At 35.6% G+C, this 24112-nt stretch overlaps 1 protein-coding gene across 2 annotated transcripts in view; it reads right to left on the bottom strand.

Moving 5' to 3' along the window:
* Positions 1-536: 536 nt before the first annotated feature.
* The window catches only part of COPS2 (COP9 signalosome subunit 2), a 32258-nt gene continuing 8682 nt past the window's right edge, over positions 537-24112 (bottom strand). Inside the window, exons 2-13 of one of the 2 annotated variants that reach the window (XM_027554053.1) lie at positions 16318-16431; positions 15609-15686; positions 14395-14520; positions 12251-12361; positions 12054-12131; positions 9888-10062; positions 7984-8162; positions 7818-7870; positions 5376-5473; positions 4116-4198; positions 3575-3633; positions 537-2697 (exon numbers count right to left, since the gene is read on the bottom strand). In XM_027554053.1, coding sequence (XP_027409854.1) covers positions 2553-2697; positions 3575-3633; positions 4116-4198; positions 5376-5473; positions 7818-7870; positions 7984-8162; positions 9888-10062; positions 12054-12131; positions 12251-12361; positions 14395-14520; positions 15609-15686; positions 16318-16431 — 1299 coding nt within the window. In that variant the 3' untranslated portion in view covers positions 537-2552. The remainder of the gene's footprint in view (positions 2698-3574; positions 3634-4115; positions 4199-5375; positions 5474-7817; positions 7871-7983; positions 8163-9887; positions 10063-12053; positions 12132-12250; positions 12362-14394; positions 14521-15608; positions 15687-16317; positions 16432-24112) is intronic. The other variant, XM_027554054.1, reaches the window with a different exon arrangement.

Here is a 24112-nt window from a genome sequence, read left to right as displayed (position 1 = left end):
TTACCAAAAACCTGTGTTTAAAAACAAATAGGGCAAGTGACTTAAAAGAAAAAGAACAAATCCATATTTAGGGAATACTAAATAAAGCCTATGTGATACATACAATTACAATAAATGAAAGATTATGCTGTAACCTTGGATAGTGTTAGATACTAACCCTAACTTCCCAAAAATAACAAGTGCATGCTTTCCCTCTAGAAGCTGGAAGATGCACCACTGCACACAGCAAAGATTCCACAGGAGAATTGGGCCTGTTACAACTTGGAGGATAGGGTTAAAGATTAAATCATATTTCAAATCCCATGAATTCTAATTCCATCAATTCAAACATAAGCAAAGTCTTTTTTCCAATTATATCACAGGCATACATATTTGAATACAGGTACAGAAACTTGTCATTTTTATTTGGGTAACAAGAGTTTCTAAATTATGTTGAAAAATAAATCCTAATTATGACCACTCCTGTTTAAAAAAAAAAAAAAACTTTGCACATTTCCCACAAATGATTTATGCAAAAGAGAAGAAAATACACATAGTTTTATAATATCTTAAACTTTTTTATTCCCTACCAGAGACATTGTCTTTCATTTTCTTTCAGTTTTCTACATTTTCAAGTTGCACCTGTATTTAATACTGCTGTAATCTGCTAAAGACATTAACTGATTGCTCTCCTAAGTCTAAGGATTATATAGTTTTAGTATAAATATATATCACATATTTTCGTAAAATTTTGACAAAATCGAATAAGCATGCCTTGTTTTAAGTCCATGCTCCTTCCACTGTTTATAAAATCTGATTTAAAGATCAAAAATTCTTGGTTGTCATTCTTTAGCTATTAACAGTCTTCCTTAACTGCCACTCACTTCTTTTTTACATAATAACAAGCAATAGAAAAACCAAAGAAATTATCTTAATCTTAGTTCTTCCTTTGACACTATAAAATAATGTGAACTTTGTTTTTTTTTAAATGAAACAAATACATCCAAAACTCAATACATTCAAATGAGCTGTGTCTCCTTTTAGGTTATCACCTTCAAAGGCCACAGTTCATTCTCCTAACTATGCTACCACTGCTCAAAATATCTTTAAAACTCTTTTGGGATCGCCTTCAAAGCCAGTTGCATATTCCTACTATTACCTCAAAGATTTAATTTTTGGAAACAGTAAAAAGACATTTGGTGCCAAATAATGGTTAACTATAGAACAATCAGGGCTTCCCAGGTAGTGCTAGTGGTAAAGAATCTGCCTGCTAATACAGGAGATGCAAGAGTCACGGGTTCAATCCCTAGGTCTCCAGGAAGAGCCTCTGGAGGAGGAAATGGCAACCCACTCCAGTACTCTTGCCTGGAGAATCCCATGGACAGAGGAGCCTGTCGGGTTGCAGTCCATGGGGTCGTAAAAGAGTTGGACATGACTGAGCACAGCACAGCACAGCACACAGACCAAAAGTTGGATAATACTTTTTTAACAATTATGTAATCATAAAGTTAACAGTGTGTGACTTAAATTAGCTCTGAATGCAATTCTCAAAGAGTAAAACCCAAGAGGTTTTGAGCAATGGTAGATTGCTGGAATTAGGAAATAATTTTCCAGCATGATCACTATGCAGGGTAACATTCATTTAGCTGTCTATATTCTGGCATATTTGTTTAAAGTGAACATTCTGAGTTAGAATCTTTTAAAAAGGAGTATCATTCTTTAAAAACAAAATTATTCCTTTAAAGTATCACTGTCAAAGTTAAGTACTATGCAAGTTTTTTGTTAGAAACTAATTCTCCTTATCAATAAAGACTACTTTTAAAAACTTGAAAGCAAATAACCAACTTATTTACTTCCAGGCTTTTTAAAATTATTAACTGAAGAAAAATAATTTGACATTTCTAAGGTACTAAAAAACAAAACAAAAACCCCACATGTAATAAAAACACATCAAGAACCAAACTACAATTTCTGAGCTGCACTGTTTATTTTGCTGCTTGAAACCTAAGTGACAGTATGCCACTATAATTATGGGGTTTCATCTAAACCTTTACTACACTGCAGGTACAGAAATATACGGACACATTTTTGGAGAATTGACATTTTGCAAAATGCAGCAAACATTTTAATTTATACATGAGAAAAGGAAGTGTTCAAAAGGGTATGCATTTCAAGTTATTGCAGGTTATTTGTGAGAGAATTTCTGCAGGTAAAACATGTTTAAATTTAACCAACAGTAGCGTGTCAGTGTATTTAAAATCATGACAAAAATCTTCTCTCTGGTCATGTTGCCCACGACAAATTACTATGATGTTGTATGTTTTAGGGCAAGATGTCAATACAGCATAAATCCCATGGCATTTTGGTTTTCTTCTGGAGATTAAAGCTGTTTTTTTTTCTTGGGATAAATGCAGCAGCAAAACACAAACCAGTTGATCAAAAAAAGCACTTCTGCCATAACTCCAATAATTTTCAGGACACATCAACCGACAGTAGTTTTGCCATTCCCAGTTCTTTTAAGGGTTACATCTCTGCACTGTTGCCTTAAGTATGTCTGTAAAAGCTGTTCTCTGTTAAGCCAGTTTACTGACTACAGCCTGGTTGAGAGAATTTAGTTGGTTGGTCCATTTATCTAGTGCAGTATATCGGGCACCACCCCTCTTCTGATGATCCAGTTCAAGGAGCTGGTTGACTTGATCAATTCGGCCATGTATAGTGCTGGAAATAAATAAAAGATGACATGTCTACAAACCGTTTTCACTAAACGTATCTTTTGGACTTTATAAAATAGTCACAATATCAATAAATGCAAAAACAAAACAAAAAAAACCCCCCTGCAGTCTACATTAAATGGTTGCATTCAGCATTAACATTCATTAGCTTATTCAAACTTTAGACAGAAACCAGACTTCAGCTACCTTTCATCAATTTCACTGAAAGAACCAACAGACATATACTTACCCAATTAATCAAGAGCAAATGTAACATGAGAAGCTTTAAAAATAACATTTCTTGCCTTTAAGAAAGATACCATTTCCAAAGTAACAGATATCATATCTTATACTTCAAAAATGAAATAATACTATTCATTAAATAATTATCTAGCTGTATAGATGGGTCAGGGGCTTCCCAGGTAGCTCAGTGGTAAAGAACCCTCCTACCAATGCAGGAGACATGAGACATAGGGACACAGGTTCAATCCCTGGGTGGGGAAGATGCCCTGGAGAAGGAAATGGCAGCCCACTCTAGTATTCTTGCCTGGAGAATCCCATGGACAGAGGAGCCTGGCGGGCTACAGTCCATAGGGTCGCAAAGAGTCGGACACAACTGAAGCAACTGAGCAGGCAGGCATATAGGGTCATACACTGAATGAGAAATCTTTTGAAAAGTCATTTAGAACTTTTTAAAGATTATGTGCTTAATATGATCATTCATTTATAAAAAGCCATCACATACAAGTATCTCTTTCAATAGAAAACTACAGCCAAAGGGTGCTTTTTATGAAAACTTAAGAATTCAACTGCTACCTTTGCCATCATTATTCAAACTTTATGTCCTAAACATTTTGCGGAAAAAAAAATAGTCAAGTACTTACTTATCCAATATGCACTGCACCAGCAAGCTCTCCACATCAGCTACATCTATGTTTAACTCCTAAGACAAAAGACTCATTATAATTCTACTAATTAACTTTTTAGAGGACTTTATGATTCTATATAAATATTATTTTAAATTCATTTCTATCACTTAAAAAAGAGAAAAGTTAAAACAAATTTCATTATCTGTTCAAAATACTGAGAACACAGGTCTGATAAAATTTTGCTCTGTTAACTTTAGAAGTATATTCCTACTTTAATTTTATTGTGGCTGGGGTTAACAATATACATCAGTTATGTATTTCAGCCACTACTTTCTCTCTTACAGTATTACTGATGGTGAAGGAATCTTTAAAATGAAATGTAATGACTCTTTATTTCTCATTTCTTTTAACTCAATTTATATCAGGAAAACAGAAAAATTCACATTAAAAGGAAAAACCCTGAGTTATGCTATATTTTATAAAATATTGCTACCAAGAATAACTCTTTTAAATATACACTGCATTTATAAATACAAATTATAAGGAATAGAAGTACCTTAGAAATAAAAGGAATATGTATTCTTGTGTAAGGCTTAATTAATTTTATAAGCACTTGTGTTCTGATGTTTCGCAAAAGCTCTGAAAGACAAAAGTTAAAATAATACATTTATATTTACTAGTTTGTGTATCTTTATGAATCACTATGTACATCTAAATTGTATTAATTAACTGTATCATTTATCTTCTTAAAACATGTCTCTCTGTCCAGTGAGGGAATAAGCAATTTATATCTAAAAACATTTGAGTTCAACAGATGTACCACAGGATTAGAGGCTCTCTTTCACATAAGTTTTTCTTGTTTCCACCTCTCTGATTTTGCTCATGTTGTAATACTATTTGAAATATCCTCTTGCATTCTTAATTAACACTTCACTGCTCATCATTTCCTCTTTCAAGAAGCTCTAATTTATACCAACTAGTCAAGTTCCTTACTTTATGCTCTCTCATAAACTAGAATAGTACATTTTATAAAGTAATTCTGTAATTTTTCCCAGTTCTTCATTTACAGTATCCTTTACAAAAAAAAAAAAAAAAAAAATAGGAGCTCAGGCACAAGGCTTCTGTATTTTTTTTATACCCACAAAATATAGTATTCGCAGTTCAAATAAGAACTTTGTCTGTTGAGTGAAAGAGAAAGGAAGGTGAGGAACAAAAGAATATTACTTCTGAAGTATTCTTTGGATTTTCTTAATGCATCTGGCATTTAAGCATTTGAATGAATTGTTCCAGTTATTAAAAACCCTCAAATAGCTCCATAACAGGTAGGAACACTGGAGGTATAAGTGGCTCTAGAACAAAGAGACAATTTTTATCTTTGTTAATTAGAACTTATTAAAAATCTCATACATTTGTTGTTACATACCTTTTCAAAATTAGTGCATCTTAGCATTATCTATAGCAGGCTGTTTCAAAGCTTCTGCTGTCAAAAATAAATCCTAAAAATTTACTTTGAACCTAAGCGTCAGTAAGAAACATGCAATAATATCTAAATCAGAAGGCAAAAGTGACAGCCTCCTTTTAAATGAAATGGACATCATGTAGAATTTAATTACATTAATAACATGAAATTACCTACTGACGTCTTTAAAACAGTTTTATAATTTTAAGGAATATTTTATTCTATGACAGCATTTAGAAACAAGTCTATATTTTCCAATAAACAGAAGAAAAATGCCTTAATTCCATGTAGGTCCATTAAGTATTGTCTGATAGTAGCAAAGAAAGTAACAGAATTCAGTCAGAAGAAGACATATACCTTCAATGTGTTCTCTTATGAAAGGATCATCCATGATGTTGCTGTGATTTGTTTTTAGAATCTTTTCAAATTCAGTGATGTCATTATTCTGATAGGCACTAACAAAAAAGAAAAGCATAAATTTTGTCAAACATGAAGAAGTCATATATTAAATCAAGATAATCCAAAGAGCCTGTTTCTCAATTTTTATATGAAAAATCTAAATTACAGTTTCTGTCATGGAAATTAGAATTAAACACACACAGATCCTTCTGAAAACAAATTTTCTTTAAATGCATTTAGTTTTATAAAAGAAAGACAAGTTATGTGGGGTTATATGTTATACACAGCTAATTAAAACCTCAGTCTTAGCATTGTTAAGAACTGACAAATATTTAGTAACTGTTTAATGCTTGATGCTTTTAAGTTAAATTGTGCATTTAATCTCCAAGAAACCAGGTTTCATGTATACTACTGAATGGAGGAGTCTGAATATAAGACAGTATATCCTCTCTGAAGTTTACTCATAAATTCAGCTTCCTTAATTTTTATCTTCTAGAAAGGTACCAGCAACTGCCAAAACTTCTTAAAGGGAACATTTGATTCTCAACTCTCTTTAGCCTTAAAATTCCAGTGAACTATACAGCAGAAATACTGGTGGCAGATAACTAGTGGCAAATGGGATACACACACAAAGCAGAGAGTGATGGACACTGCTGCAGAAGGTCAAAGGCTGATTTATGTTCATGATTGTCTGAGGTATCTACTATCTACTCTCTGAGGCACTATGGGGACTGCTAAAGGTGCTGAGAAGGAAGAAGCCAACCTTCTGGAAATGGCACCATTGTCTGCTTTGTATGTAACACATATCATCAGCCACTCTGCAAGCCCTCTGCTGTGCTTCCATCTGTTGGGTCGCAATGTAACTTCATGTTAGGGGCAGGTGATTCAACTGCTTCAACAGGAATTATTTTCCTCTAGTCTGCTGGCAACTGACTAGGAAGATAAAATTAGGAAGCATTACTTTTCTTACCTACCCCAAATATATTATTGTAATATACTACAGGAGGATATATTCAAATAGTGAAAACACTTGCACACACAGATATTTTAACAAAGACACATTCTTCCACTGTTTAAGTGGCTTAAAAAAGAACCTTATACAAAACATGGGACACCACGGGCTACTTCTTTTAAAATTTATTATTAAAATAAGTTTTAGAGTTCCAATACAAAGGCTTCTCTGGAGTAAACTGAGATAAGGTCTGACAAATCAGTACTTTAATCCATTTAATGCATTAACCAATTTAATCTGAACAAAATACTAATGTCCAGGGATATACTTTCCTGCAATATTTCTTTAAGAGTTTTCAAGTTAAACTTGTCACTTAGAAATTTAACCTAGATTTTTTTGAAGTATTATGAAATTAATCTCTAACCAAATAATCTCTTAATGTGGCCAAATGTAAATAGAATAAACTGTTTGAAATAAAGACAAAGAAATTGTCTTTTGAGCTTAAACAATATAATGAAATAGGCTATAAGTATATAAAATTTACATTTAGGTGACTTGTAATTTATCACGCAACAGTACTTTCTTAAATTAAAAAAGAAAAAAAAAAAAAAAGACTATTAAGAGAATGTCTGGTCATCTAAATTACCTATATATATCTGAAAACAAACAAAAAAACTCAACCCTGCCTCATACCCCTAACTACACTCTTCCTGTCTTAGTGAACTCAGCTGTATAGTCTAGAACAATGGACTTGAAACCCAGTAAGTCTCTTTCCTAGTTTTCTACAAAGAAAGCACAATAAATCACAGGCTATATTTATTCCTGGTCCAAAGAAACATTTTTCTTGCTCATTGATTTCTTTTACAAAAACGTCTTCTTTTCTAGGCTTTTGCTTGGTTTTTCTTTTTTTCTTTGATGGCAGGTTTTTCAGTATTAGCCATCATTAGTCATATCTTTCTCCACAGAAGGCAACAATAAATCCTTAGGTTTCCTACCAGTATGACCCTTCTGCTGCTCCTTACATTAGGAAATTAGCTGAGGCAAAAAGTGATTTTTTTATCTTGTCAATTAAGCAAATATAAAGTAAACAAACTGTCTCACTGAAAATTCTTGACTTACGTAGACCAATTCATAATTTCATTTTGGATTAAGGCACGTAGAAACTGTAACACTGTGAAATTGTTTTAAAACCTCTATAGCTTTCTACTGAGAAACAGTATGTGTATACACACACAAAGATAATGAGAAAAAAAAGCAGTAAATACTTACAAAATCTTGTGACTAATAGAAACAGTATAATCAATGACTTCAAAAATTTTACAAACTTTCGTATACTTCAAGTCAAAATAATACGTTGAGTATTAACTGAATTCTGTAAAATTCTCTCTGCTCTCTTCTTTATTCACTGCTTTAAGGTAATTTACCTTGACTGAAATATTAAATCTTACCTTACTAAATTCGTCATTGCTAGAATTTCTGGATCGTTTTTGTAAGGTTTGGCCTGGTTAGAGAAAAAAAACAAAACAATTAACTATGTACATGTACAAAGAAAGAATAACATTTATTTTCACAAGAGACAGCTGACAGAAATGAACAATTAGAGCACAAACATACCTCCTGTGAGTCAAATGGATTTATTCCCGATTTCATTAGCATATTTGCTAAGACTAAATATTTTAAGCAAGTGGTTCGTCTTGGACTTCCTGATTCATCATAATTCTTAAAGGCTTCAAAAAAATCAGTGTGTGCCTTTTCAAATTCACCTTCTCTCAAGTGCATTTTACCACCACATTCTGTAAAGAATAAAACAGGAGAAAAGAGGACATTTTCAGTTCTATAATAATAGAAGATTGACCACTTCATAAAAATCAAATGAAAACTATTTCAGTAGCTTCTAGTCTTTTAATTCTATAACCTGAAGAGTACTAGCTCCTGAAGTGGACAAAGGGCACATACTGAATTCTAAAAACCAAGCTCTTCATTAAACATCAGCCAAACAAGCATTTGCAAATCTTTATTCTCAGTTGAAATAGAAAGTAATTTTATCAAAATTACAATGAGGTGGACTTCCCTGGTGCTCCAAGTGGGTAGGAATCTGCCTGCCAATGCAGGGGACACGGGTATGATCCCTGGTCTGGGAAGATTCCACATGCTGCAGAGAAACTAAACCCATGCTACCACAACTACAGAGCCTGAGCTCTAGAGCCTGTAAGCTCCAACTATCGAGCCCACGTGCTACAGCTACTTAAGCCCGTGTGCTTAGAGCCTGTGCTCTGCAACAGGAGAAGCCCACGCACCACAATGAATAGTAGCCCCAGACTTGCTGCAACTAGAGAAAGCATGTGAACAGCAACAAAGACCCAGAGAAACCAAAAATCATAAATAAAGATCAATAAGAATAATAAGAAATTTTGGAAACAAAACTACAATGAAGTACCAAACTCATACCGGTCAGAATGGCCATCATTAAAAAGTCTACAAATAACAAATACTGTAGAAGGTGTGGAGAAAAGAGAACCCTCCTACACTGTTTTAGTCGTAAAAATAATATAAGTTATTTTAATGTAATGTAAGTTATTACAACTAATTTAAGTTGGTATAGTCACTATGGAGAATAGTATGGATGTTCCTCAGAAAACTGAAAATAGAATTACTATATATGATCCAGCAATACCACTCCTGGGCATGTATCTAGGCAAAACTATAATTCAAAAAGATACATGACCCCTATGTTTACAGCAGCACTATTCACAATAGCCAAGACATGGAAACAACCTAAATGTACACTGACAGATGAATGTATAAAGAAGATGTGATACATACATACAATGGAATATTAGCCATAAAAAAAGAACAAAATAATGCCATTCGCTGCAACATGGATGCAACTAGAGTTTATCATACTAAGCAAAGTAAGCCAGAAAGACAAATACCGTATGATATCACTTATATAAAATAAAGCCACAAATGAACCTATCTACAAAACAGACTCACTGACATAGAGAACAGACATGTGGTTGCCAAGGAGGAGTAGCGGGGAGGGAGTCTGGGATTAATAGATGCATACTATTACATACAGAATAGATAAACAACAAGGTTCTATCGTATAGCACAGGTAACTATAAACAATATCCTGTGATAAACCATAATGGAAAAGACTATAAAAAATGTGTATATATATGTATAACTGAGTCACTTGCTATACAGCAGAAATTAACACATTGTAAATCAATAATATTTCAGTAAAAAAATCACTAAAACAGAGGCAATTTTATATACAATTCAAGAACAGAACTTCTGATGGTGAATTTTCAATTAGTAATTTACTGATATAAATTTCAAAAAGACAAAAATTCATCCTAATTCCTTACTAAGACTAGATCATTTCATTTGACTTTACTACTTTGCCATTTATTTTCACTAAAATAGAAACAACCTTCAGAGTTAATCAGTCATAATCCAAGGACATCTTGATTATCTTCCCATAGCACTGCCCAACCTTTGCAAACCAAACTTGCCTCTGATAACTCCCATGATCAATGGATGAGGGATGGCAGACTTGATGTGAAGTGACTGTTCATAGAGTGCTTTAAGTTTTTTGTTATTTTTCTGTGCCGTGTACATTTGAATTTCCAAAGCATATATTTCTAATAACTGTGTGCCTTTTTTCAGGTCATCTTCTCCATCATCAGTCTAGGAAAACAAATAATGAAAATCCAGTCAAGACAGAATTCAGAGTCAACAGAGTGGTTTTTGAGCTAGCCTGAGAACCTTACATTTATGATACTAATTCTGTGGGAAAATGAATTACAAATTTCAACTGGCACCTAGATTACTAAGAATATGACCTTCAATGGCCAAAAAGGAACCCACAGGGCCTTTGTACTTTACAGTTATTTGATAAGGAGGGTTTTTTTAATGTACCAAAGTTGCAATGTTTTGCTTTATCCAGGAGATTATTTGTAGTCTTCCCCAAATCTTCACAACCACTTTAGATGCACTGATTCAATCAAAGCACTTTGTGCCTTCAATCAAGTGCCTTCCTAGTGCCAGGTGGTCAGTCTACCTTGGGGGAAATACGAAGTTAAATAAGCCAATGTCCTGGTCTCAAAAAGTTCACAATATAGAAGACCAATATGCCACCAGATAAGTTATAATATAAATGATAATAATTCTAGCTGAAGCATCAATGAAGTTCCAAGGATGGAAGAGAAGATTAATTCTTTTGGGGGATGTCAAAGGAATAACAAAGGTGGTGACAAAGGTGAGTTTGTCTTTGAAAGATGATCAACAGCCCACAAACACAAGCTGTGAAAAACAGAATATGGTTGACAGATAATCATAAATATCAAGCACTGACATACACAAAGCCAAATATTATTTATTGGGTCTTCTAACTTAAAACTTTCCTTTAGTTATCCACTAACAAAACACAACCAGACTAAGAAATATGATATGTAAGACAATCTTTATGTTCAGATTATCATGCATTTCTCCTATGCTTTAATGTAATTTACAATCCAGATAGTATTTCCCTTATGTTACAAAATAAACCAAGCAAAAACTTCTCCAGATTTCATATTCCTTATGTATATACTGAAAGACTTTCAGTTAGAAATGCCTTCTCTACGATTTTCATTTCACGTGGAACTGAATACACAGCTGTTTATGCATCAGACTAAGCCCTCCTTAAGAATGTGTAGATAAAAAACAATCCATAACTGACTGATTTGCCTTATAAACCGAAACTATTATGAAAACATTTTCATGTTTTTTATAAAAACCAAAAAAGGTAACATTATTAAATGAAAATATGTGAAGATGATTTAGAACACTTTTCTGATCAACCTTTTCCTCATTCACAGAAATAAAATATATAATTAATAGTACATAGTATGAAAAACAATAATGTTCAAAAGATTCTCTATTGGATATGGATCTGTGTATGTGCATTTTTAAAGCTAGTTGATAAAAGTTTACATGTTTTTATACATTTAAATCATTAAAATCAACCTGCAACATGATCTTGATAAAAAAGTACATGGCACTGAAAGAGCATAAACATATTTAAAACAGCATTTCTATTTAATATTTGAACTAATATCAAGTAATTTATTGATCAAGACAAAAAACGAAATACAAAATTACAGCTCACACTTAAAAGTTACAGAGGTGTACTATGGCTACACAAGTTTATAATTTAAGTGAAAAACCCAGTACCTCCATCTCCCTAGTCACAGTTAGGCGCTTGATGACATGTAGCTGATGCAACCAGATTGGAAAGCACAGACAGAATGCTTCTAACATCACATGAAGTTCTACAGGACCGTGTTGTTACAGAGGATTCATACACGAAAACTAAGAGTATAAAATATCTTTAAAATGTATGTCTACAACATCCTTTCTGATTTTCATAGGGTGTATAACTAAATATGAAATGCTTATTATTCTTAATATTAATGACTGGTCTGTTTATTGATACTTATGCCTCATTCTTCAAAAATAAGGACTGAAATTATGATTAACAGAGGAAGTAATGTAATAGTCAGAAAAAATTAGCTTTCTGGTAACTTATTTTCCAAATTTTATTTTTGCGATGATGCTTGAAAATATCCCTAAGCAATGTTTCCAATATAATTTTTTCTTATGAAGAAATAGTACAAAAAAAATAAAAGAAAAGCTACCTGGCAGGACTGATGTAACTGGCGTAAAATTTTTTGAAGTTTTCCATATTCCTCTCGTTCTAAATATAATTTCCCCAGCTGTAAAAAAATAAACTTATTAGAATTAAAAGATTTCAACAGGAGAAGGTATATCTTTAGAGTTTATCAAGGATGCCCACCCACTCTTCAAAAGAAAAAATAGTAATTATTACTGTTACCTTTGTGTTTGTCTTAAACCACAGTCTGTCATTCTTAGCATCTTTCAAAGCTTCCAGTGTTGTTTCATAGAATTCCTGCAGTAAATCCATCTGACATAAAAAATCAGAATTCTATAATTGTAAACAGCAAATTTGTACCTGTTAATAAAGTTAATTTGAGCAAACCAAAAGTGCATCTTTGAACTTTAATAATACATAAGATACACTAGCTGTATCTTAACTGAATGTCTGTGACAGTCCACAAAATTAACAAAACCTTAGCAAAAGTACAGACCAAATTTACAAAAAGTGCCAACATGTGTTTTTATACATTTAAAATAAAACCCAGAAAATGTCTAATGCTCTAATAGTATAGGTTTGTCCTTTCAAATCTAATAACTCATTTTATGTTAGCAAAGGAAATGGCAAGCACAAGAATTGTGTGCGTGCTCAGTTGCTCAGTAGTGTCCAACTCTGAGACTCCACTGTTTATTATGAATGGATGTATCTTATGCACTCAACTCTTATTTGGGAACTACTATGTGGCAAACCGGAGAAGGCAATGGCACCCTACTCCAGTACTCTTGCCTGGAGAATCCCAGGGACGGGGGAGCATGGTGGGCTGCCGTCTACGGGGTTGCACAGAGTCGACTTGGCAGAAGCAGCAGAAGCATGTGGCAAACACTAAGTAAGCTGCTAAAGAAGCAAACGATAAGCCTCTTTCCTCAAAATTCTTCTATAAATGTGACTAATCAATTAACTGGACTACAAATTTTTAAGTTACTGATAAACTGCTGGAGTTGAGGGGAGGGAAAAGTTAAGCACAATTTTAGCTTTGTCTAACACCATCAGTTCACTGTCTGAATATGACTCTTTTAATGGAAATTGCCATTTGTTTTGCATTATGATAAGCTCCTCTGTCCCCTCCTCCCACTTCTGGCTCTACCTTTGTGTGAATACCTGATTCTCCACATATTTAACAGGATCAGGGGGTAAGAGGGCATGGCAACAGGTGAGTCTGATACTTTCAGTAAAGGCTGCCTATTTATTCATGACTGTCGATTGCACAGTCAGTAAGTGCTGCGCAACTAATATCTATACTTACTTTCAAAAGACAAAAAGCTTACATATAACAACATGAAGCAACACACAATCTTGCTGAAAATTACTTAGTTCTGCCCCCCACCATCTGACATAATATTTAAAAATAACATACAAAAAATATTATGATGTGACGTGTTTGTAAAACTCAGGAAACATTTTTCCACTTAAGAAAAGCCCCAATATATTGGGAAGCCCTGAATTAGTGCCATGAAGTGTTAATGTTCTAAACATAATTTTATCTTCCTCTATTTCCATTACATATATTTTAGATATAAAAATGATAAACTTCAAGAAATAAAAATGACATTTAGTAGAAAAGACAGAATGAAACACTAGTTCTGAGGTGAACATTTTTTGAGTATGAAAAGTATCAAATGTTCTGAGAAATGCTAAGTGATACAGAAAATACTTCTTGTGCTCAAATATCATGGCATAGTAAAGCTGAAACTTAGGACTATGTTGCTTAGAAGAATATGAACAAATAATCCAATTGAAATTATTTTAGCAATAAACTAAAATCATCATTGCTTTTCTTAATAATCAAAAACTAAAATAATGAAAGCACTATCATTTCTCATGTCCACTGTAGTATCATCATTAGCCCTTTCTTTCATCATCCACCTATCCTTTGTAGAAGCATTTATTGATTACCTAATGAGTTATGCCAACTACTAATTGCAATGAATATAGATTCTCCTCCCAAGGATCTCCGTCTAATCAGATCTACACAAAGAACCTATGACTCACTGATAGGTTATTAACTGTTCAAGAAGGCTAGCTGAAGTGCTGATGATGTTTATTAGAAACTGCATGGGAGTCTACTATAAGCCTGTAAAACCTGTGTGCAGATTATGTCAGTATCTGAAGATATTATTTGGAGAGATAAAGCTTGGGTTATTCCCTTTTAATACTATATACTATCCTGTAACCATGAAAACAGCATACTAAAATTAAAACTAGCATAACTGCTTAAATAGAACTTCTAGGCCTTAAAAACAAAAAACAAAGCTCTTAAGTTTAAACATACTGATAAATACCAAGAAGCAAAAACAGACTCTAACCTGCTTAGAAGTAGAGATATAATCAAGAATAGAATTAATGGATTTTTCAGAATAATTTCTTGTGACAGCACTCCGAATATAGGTCAATAGTTGTTTATATCTGTTCATCATTTCTGGAAAGTTTGTCTGTGAGGGAAGAAAAATGCATTACTAGGTACATATTTACTTACTGAGATATGTACATATGATTAAGATTATAGAAATACCTATTATTACCTAATTAAAAAACAATAGTTTTTCAATAATAGAGGAACTATATGACAGAAACACTACATTTTAGCTTAAATTTGAAATTACTACTCAGTAAATGAATTAAATTTATGATGTTAGCCTTTGAAAAAGTATAATTTATAGATTTTCCAAATTTCAGATATTGTTCCTCACTGCACAATAAACATATTTATTTAAATCATAAAAACTACTAAAATATTCATAGACCAAAAAAATAAGACCAACTTTTAAAATATTCTTCCCTGAAAATTTACTCCTTCATCAGGAAGCTCTCTAACATAGTTATGCATTTCTTCTCTCCCTATTATTGGTAAGCTCTTATAGTAAAATGTGAAAGGAAAAAAAATTCCTTCAAGCCCAGGTACTCATCCCACTCTCAAGAAAAGTCCTCCCCACTTCTAAAAGGGGGAAAATCCTCCCACCCAAGGCCCTACTAAATAGTGGATGTAGCTACTGCTGCTATTCTTTGCAGGACTATTTGCATAACTGTAGTTACTCCAGGAAACATGAAAGACCTGAGGAAATGAAGGACTATTAGTAAAATTTCCAGCATTAAATATTTTGGCAGAGGGTCTATCATTCCTCAGAGCATATAAGTTATAGAAAATCTTGTATACTACGCAGAATTTTTAAAAGATTTTGTTGATGTGGACCATTTTAAAGTCTTTATTGAATTTGTTACAACATTGCTTCTGTTTGTTTGTTTGGTTTTTGGCCTGCGAGGCATGGGGATATTATTTCCCCCATTGAATTTGCAGTCCCTGCATTGGAAGTACAAGTCTTAACCACTGGACCACCAGGAAGGAACCCCATGTAGAATTTTTAAAACTTAGTATAACTATAGTCACAAATGAAAATTAGGCTAAATATGTAAACATATCAACAGAATTATTTCAGGAAAGCAGGTATGACATTTTGTTGCCATGAGGTTTTTAAGTACAGAATTTCATTATCAGTTTAATTCCTCTCAAAACAAATCTTACCAACTTGAAGTTAATCTTAATCATTTGTTTCAGTGCTTTAAATCCCCATTCTCCTTTTTCACCTTCAAGTTCCAAAACCTATAAAAAAAGAATTTAGTATAATTTAATATTGTTATTTTCTAGTAACACCCAATATTTAAGTTGTAAATTAATTTTACATCATATGCATGAAAAACAAGTGCCCTAAAAACTCTATTTTTCAAAGCCATTTTTAAAAGGTTTAAGATACCAGTCTTAAATGCTTATGAAAGGACAAGTGAGCTTATTTTGAAGTTTCTTCATCAAAAGATTAAATAAGAACTACTTCTTGATTATTATACAGTCCCAGAAGTACCTGTTACTTCACTGGTTAAGAATAACCCAAAAGTTTATCAGTAGGAAAGAAATCACATATTTTATAATGAAACCACATCTATGTGAAGGACCACGATCGCAGGGATAACTACTGACCAGCACATTCACTGATTCTCTTTCTGCCAGAACTGTACAAGCTTTTCGGGACAATGGTCCTGTTCTATAGATAACTTGATTGGAAAAAACAAAAGGATAGCCCTTTTGAAATATTTGCTTATATTGCATAATGCAAACTTCTTTTACAGGATTATCACTAAATATCCAAACATACTTCTGAGATAAAATCATTTACAATTTACTTAAGACATTATTTAGAAAAACACAAAACACAGAATCAACAAGAAAAAATATGAACCTTTTGGAAACTGCTTAATGCTGCTTTTGGGTCATCTTCTTTTAATGCTTTGGAATTATAGTACTGATTTTCCAAATCCACATTTGGCTCAGAGTTACTATCTTCAGAGTATTCCTGTGTGTTAGAAAGAGATATTAAAATGAGAGAAACAAAAAAGAAAAGAAACCCACACACTGCTAAAATGTGAATACTGTTAAGAGAAAAACTACATATTTATAAGGAAAAAAACCACAATTTAAATATATGGTAGAAATTCCACTGAAATTAACCATTATTGAAATAACAAGGGGAAAAGCCAAAATCAAGTGGTTAGCAGAATACAGTAGTCCCCCTTACCCACGGTTTCATTTTCTGTGATTTCAGTTGAGTATCAGTTGAGGTCTGGAAACTGGGAAATTCCAGAAATAATCAATCAAAAAGTTTTAAACTGCAAGTCATTCTGAGTAGCATGAACAAATCTCAATGAAATCTCCTCTCCACCCCCTCCATCCCACCTCGAATGCGAATCATCCCTTTGTCCGGCATATCCCACCTGTGAGTCACTAAACAGCAGGCTCAGTTATCAGATCCACTATTGTGGTATCACAGTGCTTGTGTTCAAGTTACCCTTATGTACTTAATAATGGCTCCAAAGTTCAAAAACAGTGATGCTATAAATTCAGATATGCCAAAGAAAGGCCCTAATGTGCTCCTTTTAATTGAAAAAGTAAAAGTCCTCAGTAAGAAAAAAATGTATGCTGAGGTTGATAAGATCCATGGTAATAACAAATCTTCTACCTGTGAAACTGAAGGAAAAAGAAATTTGTGCTAGTTCTGCTGTTGCAAAAGTTATGGCTAAGGTGTGTGAAAAGTACTTAGGGAAGGTGGAAAAGGCATTAAATTTGTGGCTGAAAGACATAAACAGAAAACATGTTCTGACTGAAAGCAAAGTATTAGAAAACACTGAGCCTATACAAAGACTATGATCATGGCATCTGGTCCCATCACTTCATGGGAAATATATGGGGAACAGAGGAAACAGTGACAGACTTCATTTTCTTCGACCCCAAAATCACTGTAGATGGTAACTGCAGCCATGAAAGTAAAAGACGTTTGCTCCTTGGAAGAAAAGTTATGACCAACCTAGACAGCATATTAAAAAGCAGAGACATTACTTTCCCAACAAAGGTCCGTCTAGTCAAAGCTATGGTTTTTCCAGTAGTCTCATGTACGGATGTGAGAGTTGGACTATAAAGAAAGCTGAGTGCCGGAGAATTGATGCTTTTGAACTGTGGTGCTGGAGAAGACTCTTAGAGTCCTGTGGACTGCAAGGAGATCCAACTAGTCCATCTTAAAGGAAACCAGTCTTGAATATTCATTGGAAGGACTGATGTTGAAGCTGAAACTCCAATACTTTGGCCACCTCATGCAAAGAGCTGACTCACTGGAAAAGACCTTGATGCTGGGAAAGACTGAAGGTGGGAAGAGAAGGGGATGACAGAGGATGAGGTGGTTGGATGGCCTCACCAACTCAATGGACATGAGTTTGAGTAAACTCCAGAGTTGGTGATGGACAGGGAGGCCTGGCATGCTACAGTCCATGGGGTCTCAAAAATTCGAACACAACTGAGTAATTGAACTGAACTGATACAAAGACATCAGCAAAGGGTTCCCTGGAATGAGTGACACCAAGCCATTTTCTCCAAGTAAGGGATGGTTACACAGATTCAGAAATAGGTTTGTACTGAAAGATACAGAATCAACACAAAAGCAAATTGTAAATACTAATTATTAGTAGTATTACTTATCATTAAATGTTAGTTATTTTACCTTTAGTTTCATAATTTAGTTTTTGCTATTCCCCAAGTCTAAATTTTATTATTCTAACACAGCCTAACTACCTAGGATGGTGAGCTATATAAAGCAGAGTAATCTATTGCTAAGTAAAGCTATATGTTAATAAAAATATTTGCTTTATGTGTACTTCACATTACTCAATAGTTGTTTAGTTATATTACTATACTTTAGTCTTGTAACATCAAAATAAGTAAAACAAAATTAATTTATATTATATAGTTTTATATGGCTTTTCATTACATAAATTCAGTTCCTAGTTATGAAACAATAAAGCAGAAAGAAAAATTGAAGTAACACCATTTTGTGGAGAAGTAGAAATAAGAGTTTAAAGTATTTTCAGGATATTCAACTTAGTGATGAGGATTATAAAATATACATAAATTAGTGTAATAAAACTATTATTTTAGGAAGAGAGAAGATTTCCTTCAGCTATAAGTCATTACAAAGGGTAAGTTTATGTGAAATTCAGAATTGTGCCTGAAAGCAAACACAAAAAAGATAAGAATAGTATTATAGTTATTTCTAAATCCAAATACAGTTAAATTTTGGGGGGCACAATTTATGAAAAATTCTGTATTGTCTCATAAAGGCATATGAAAGAAAAAAGATATAAGAGTGAAGTGTTAGAAAGCTCAAAAATATGTAAACACAAGATGAATTTTTCCTATGACCAGCAGATGGAAGGAGATGTTTGATGTTAGCATACAATCAGTTTTATTTGACCACCATGGCTTTGTAATGTGCGCCCTCTGGAGGGTAATTATTTCCTCATGTAAGGATACTTTCTGGGAAGCACTGGCACTCAGTCTCACAAATTTAAGATCAGTAATTGAGTTTTGCTCCACATATTAAATTCTTTGGAACACTTGTCTTACAGATAAGGTCAAATTCTGAGTAATGAGTAAAGTTCATAGTCATTCATTCACTTCTTCACTCTGAATTCAGGTTTGGCTATAATAAAATTGATTAAAAAAGAAATTAATAAATAATGAACAAGCCAAGTGGACACATCAAATCATGTTGTGATAGTGATGGCTTCTGAGCCAGGCTTTGAAAGCTAAATGGGAGTTTGCATGCCAGACAAAAAAGAGAAAGGGGAAAAGAGGAAGAGCAGACACAAAACTGTAACACGAAGTACTGAACAGCTAGAAACAGTCACACTGCTGGAACATAAAAAGTCCTTATTGATTCTACCTTGAACGTGCCATTTCTTTTTCTTTCTACCTCTCTTCACCTCGTTAACCACTGCATGTCATTACAGCTTAAGCATCATCTACCTCCTCAGGGAAGATGTGGAGTAAATAATCCTAGCTAAAAAACCTACTCACATACTCTACACCTTTGGAAATCAGTTCTTCTCTAGTAACTGTTCAATAATACACAGGAATAGCTAGAACCAGAGAATCACTTTTCAGCAACCTAAATCTTCAGAATGCACTCTTAGCCAACAGATTAGGGGAAAAAATAAAAATGGCCCAGGACCTAAGAGCTAAGCAGAAAGCTGAGAGGTAAACGTGAGTAGGACATGGAGTTGCCAGAAAGTTAACTTCAACTACTGAACTGATTATAACACTGTTGAAGAAAGGAATCTTTACATTTCCTACCAAGTCTGAAGGCCTCCTGTAGTTCAAGACTGACTACCTGCAACTTCTGGCACCGACTGGCTCCAGATTAATGCTATTTCTAAACTCTATACGAACTCCTCTGAATCACTACGATTGAGATAAGACTTAATCAGCCTTCAACATTTTGTGAATACGTTCTTTCAGTTTTTCACATTATATGGATTGAGAAGTGAAATGTATACTATTTTTTGCACAACTGCAATTCATTTCTTAAGTGTTGCTGCTGGAATGGATAAATACATGAGAATTGGCACAACTGATATGTTACTAATTTCCTTCTTATAATTAGGTTATGATCTGCAACACCATGTTGCAGCCTCCGTGACACCACTAACCTGTCATTTGCAGCTCAGTAAATCACATACCTCAATACGAACTGAACTACAGCAAACTAGTTACCACACTGGCATGATTTTTAAACTGAAGATATTTTGAGAAGTCTTTAGAATAATTCTGTTCTATAGAGTATCTATTATATATTATTTATGTCTATTACCCGGCGTCCGAGGTCAGGGGCGGCGGCCGGCGGCCTGGAGCAGATACCCCACGCCCCAAGCCCGAGGCCAGGGGCGGCGGGCAGGAGGAGCAACCCCACGCCCAATGCCAGGGGCGGTGGCTGGGAGGACCAACACCACATCCAACGAGCCGTGGCTGCGTGGGCACAGGAGGGCCTAGAGGAGCTATCCCACATTGAAGGTCAGGAAGGGCGGCGGTGAGGAGATACCCCTCGTCCAAGGTAAGGAGCAAAGGCTGCACTTTGCTGGAGCAGCCGTGAAGAGATACCCCACGCCCAAGGCAAGAGAAATCCAAGTAAGATGGTAGGGGTTGCAAGAGGGCATCAGAGGGCAAACACACTGAAACCATACTCACAGAAAATTAGTCAATCTAATCACACTAGGACCACAGCCTTGTCTAACTCAATGAAACTAAGCCATGCCTGTGGGGCAACCCAAGATGGGCGGGTCATGGTGGAGAGATCTGACAGAATGTGGTCCACTGGAGAAGGGAATGGCAAACCACTTCAGTATTCTTGCCTTGAGAACCCCATGAACAGTATGAAAAGGCAAAATGATAGGATACTAAAAGAGAAACGCCCCAGGTCAGTAGGTGCCCAATATGCTACTGGAGACCAGTGGAGAAATAACTCCAGAAAGAATGAAGGGATGGAGCCAAAGCAAAAACAATACCCAGCTCTAGATGTGACTGGTGATAGAAGCAAAGTCTGATGCTGTAAAGAGCAATATTGCATAGGAACCTGGAATGTCAGGTCCATGAATCAAGGCAAATTGGAAGTGGTCAAACAAGAGATGGCAAGAGTGAATGTCAACATTCTAGGAATCAGCGAACTGAAATGGACTGGAATGGGTGAATTTAACTCAGATGACCATTATATCTACTACTGCGGGCAGGAATCCCTCAGAAGAAATGGAGTGGCCATCATGGTCAACAAGAGTCCGAAATGCAGTACTTGGATGCAATCTCAAAAACGACAGAATGATCTCTGTTCGTTTCCAAGGCAAACCATTCAATATCACAGTAATCCAAGTCTATGCCCCAACCAGTAATGCTGAAGAAGCTGAAGATGAACAGTTCTATGAAGACCTACAAGACCTTTTAGACCTAACACCCAAAAATGGAGAAGCTCTATATAGTCAGCAAAAACAAAACCAGGAGCTGACTGTGGCTCAGACCATGAACTCCTTATTGCCAAATTCAGACTGAAATTGAAGAAAGTAGGGGAAACCACTAGACCATTCAGGTATGATCTAAATCAAATCCCTTATTATACAGTGGAAGTGAGAAATAGATTTAAGGGCCTATCTGATAGATAAGAGTGCCTGATGAACTATGGAATGAGGTTCGTGACATTGTACAGGAGACAGGGATCAAGACCATCCCCATGGAAAAGAAATGCAAAAAAGCAAAATGGCTGTCTGGGGAGGCCTTACAAATAGCTGTGAAAAGAAGAGAAGCGAAAAGCAAAGGAGAAAAGGAAAGATATAAACATCTGAATGCAGAGTTCCAAAGAATAGCAAGAAGAGATAAGAAAGCCTTCTTCAGCAATCAATGCAAAGAAATAGAGGAAAACAACAGAATGGGAAAGACTAGGGATCTCTTCAAGAAAATCAGAGATACCAAAGGAACATTTCATGCAAAGATGGGCTCGATAAAGGACAGAAATGGTATGGTCCTAACAGAAGCAGAAGATACTAAGAAGAGATGGCAGGAATACACAGAAGAACTGTACAAAAAAGATCTTCACGACCCAGATAATCATGATGGTGTGATCACTGACCTAGAGCCAGACATCCTGGAATGTGAAGTCAAGGGGCCTTAGGAAGCATCACTATGAACAAAGCTAGTGGAGGTGATGGAATTCCAGTGGAGCTATTCCAAATCCTGAAAGATGATGCTGTGAAAGTGCTGCACTCAATATGCCAGCAAATTTGGAAAACTCAGCAGTGGCCACAGGACTGGAAAAGGTCGGTTTTCATTCCAATCCCAAAGAAAGGCAATGCCAAAGAATGCTCAAACTACCGCACAATTGCACTCATCTCACAGAGCAATGGCACCCCACTCCAGTACTGTTGTCTGGAAAATCCCATGGATGGAGGAGCCTGGTAGGCTGTAGTCCACGGGGTCGCTAAGAGTCGGAAACGACTGTGTGACTTCACTTTCATTTTCCACTTTCATGCACTGGAGAAGGAAATGGCAACCCACTCCAGTGTTCTTGCCTGGAGAATCCCATGGACGGAGAAGCCTGGTAGGCTGCAGTCCATGGGGTCGCAAAGAGTCGGAAACGACTGAAGCGACTTAGCAGCAGCAGCAGCACACGCTAGTAAACTAATGCTCAAAAATCTCCAAGCCAGGCTTCAGCAATATGTGAACTGTGAACTTCCTGATGTTCAAGCTGGTTTTAGAAAAGGCAGAGGAACCAGAGATCAAATTGCCAACATCCGCTGGATCATGGAAAAAGCAAGAGAGTTCCAGAAAAACATCTATTTCTGCTTTCTTGACTATGCCAAAGCCTTTGACTGTGTGGATCACAATAAACTGTGGAAAATTCTTCAAGAGATGGGAATACCAGACCACCTGATCTGCCTCTTGAGAAACTTGTATGCAGGTCAGGAAGCAACAGTTAGAACTGGACATGGAACAACAGACTGGTTCCAAATAGGAAAAGGAGTTCGTCAAGGCTGTATATTGTCACCCTGTTTATTTAACTTATATGCAGAATACATCATGAGAAACGCTGGGCTGGAAAAAACAGAAGCTGGAATCAAGAGTGCCGGGAGAAGTATCAATAACCTCAGATATGCAGATGACACCACCCTTATGGCAGAAAGTGAAGAGGAACTAAAAAGCCTCTTGATGAAAGTGAAAGAGGAGAGTGAAAAAGTTGGCTTAAAGCTCAATATTCAGAAAATGAAGATCATGGCATCTGGTCCCATCACTTCTTGGGAAATAGATGGGGAAACAGTGGAAACAGTGTCAGACTTTATTTTTCTGGGCTCCAAAATCACTGCAGATGGTGACTGCAGCCATGAAATCAAAAGATGCTTACTCCTTGGAAGGAAAGTTATGACCAACTAGATAGCATATTCAAAAGCAGAGACGTTACTTTGCCAACAAAGGTTCGTCTAGTCAAGGCTATGGTTTTTCCTTTGGTCATGTATGGATGTGAGAGTTGGACTGTGAAGAAGGCTGAGCGCCGAGAAATTGACGTTTTGAACTGTGGTGTTGGAGAAGACTCTTGAGAGTCCCTTGGACTGCAAGGAGATCCAACCAGTCCATTCTGAAGGAGCTCAGCCCTGGAATTTCTTTGGAAGGAATGATGCTAAAGATGAAACTCCAGTACTTTGGCCACCTCATGCAAAGAGTTGACTCACTGGAAAAGACTCTGATGCTGGGAGGGATTGGGGGCAAGAGGCGAAGGGGACGACAGAGGATGAGATGGCTGGATGGCATCACTGACTCGATGGACGTGAGTCTCTGTGAACTCCGGGAGTTGGTGATGGACAGGGAGGCCTGGCGTGCTGCGATTCATGGGGTCGCAAAGAGTCGGACACGACTGAGCGACTGATCTGATCTGATCTGATGTCTATTGTTTACTGGAGAAGGAAATGGCAACCCACTCCAGTACCCTTGCTTGGAAAATCCCATGGATGGAGGGGCCTGGTGGGCTGCAGTCTATGGGGTTGTAAAGAGTCGGATACGACTGAGTGACTTCACTTCACTCACTTCACTTGCTTCATACTTTATCACTGGAGAAGGAAATGGCAACTGACACCAGTATTCTTGCCTGGAGAATCCCATGGATGGAGGAGCCTGGT

Source organism: Bos indicus x Bos taurus, chromosome 10 (assembly GCF_003369695.1).
Source record: "Bos indicus x Bos taurus breed Angus x Brahman F1 hybrid chromosome 10, Bos_hybrid_MaternalHap_v2.0, whole genome shotgun sequence".
NCBI classification, from domain to species: Eukaryota; Metazoa; Chordata; class Mammalia; order Artiodactyla; family Bovidae; genus Bos; species Bos indicus x Bos taurus.
This window is presented reverse-complemented; position numbering and strand designations above follow the sequence as displayed.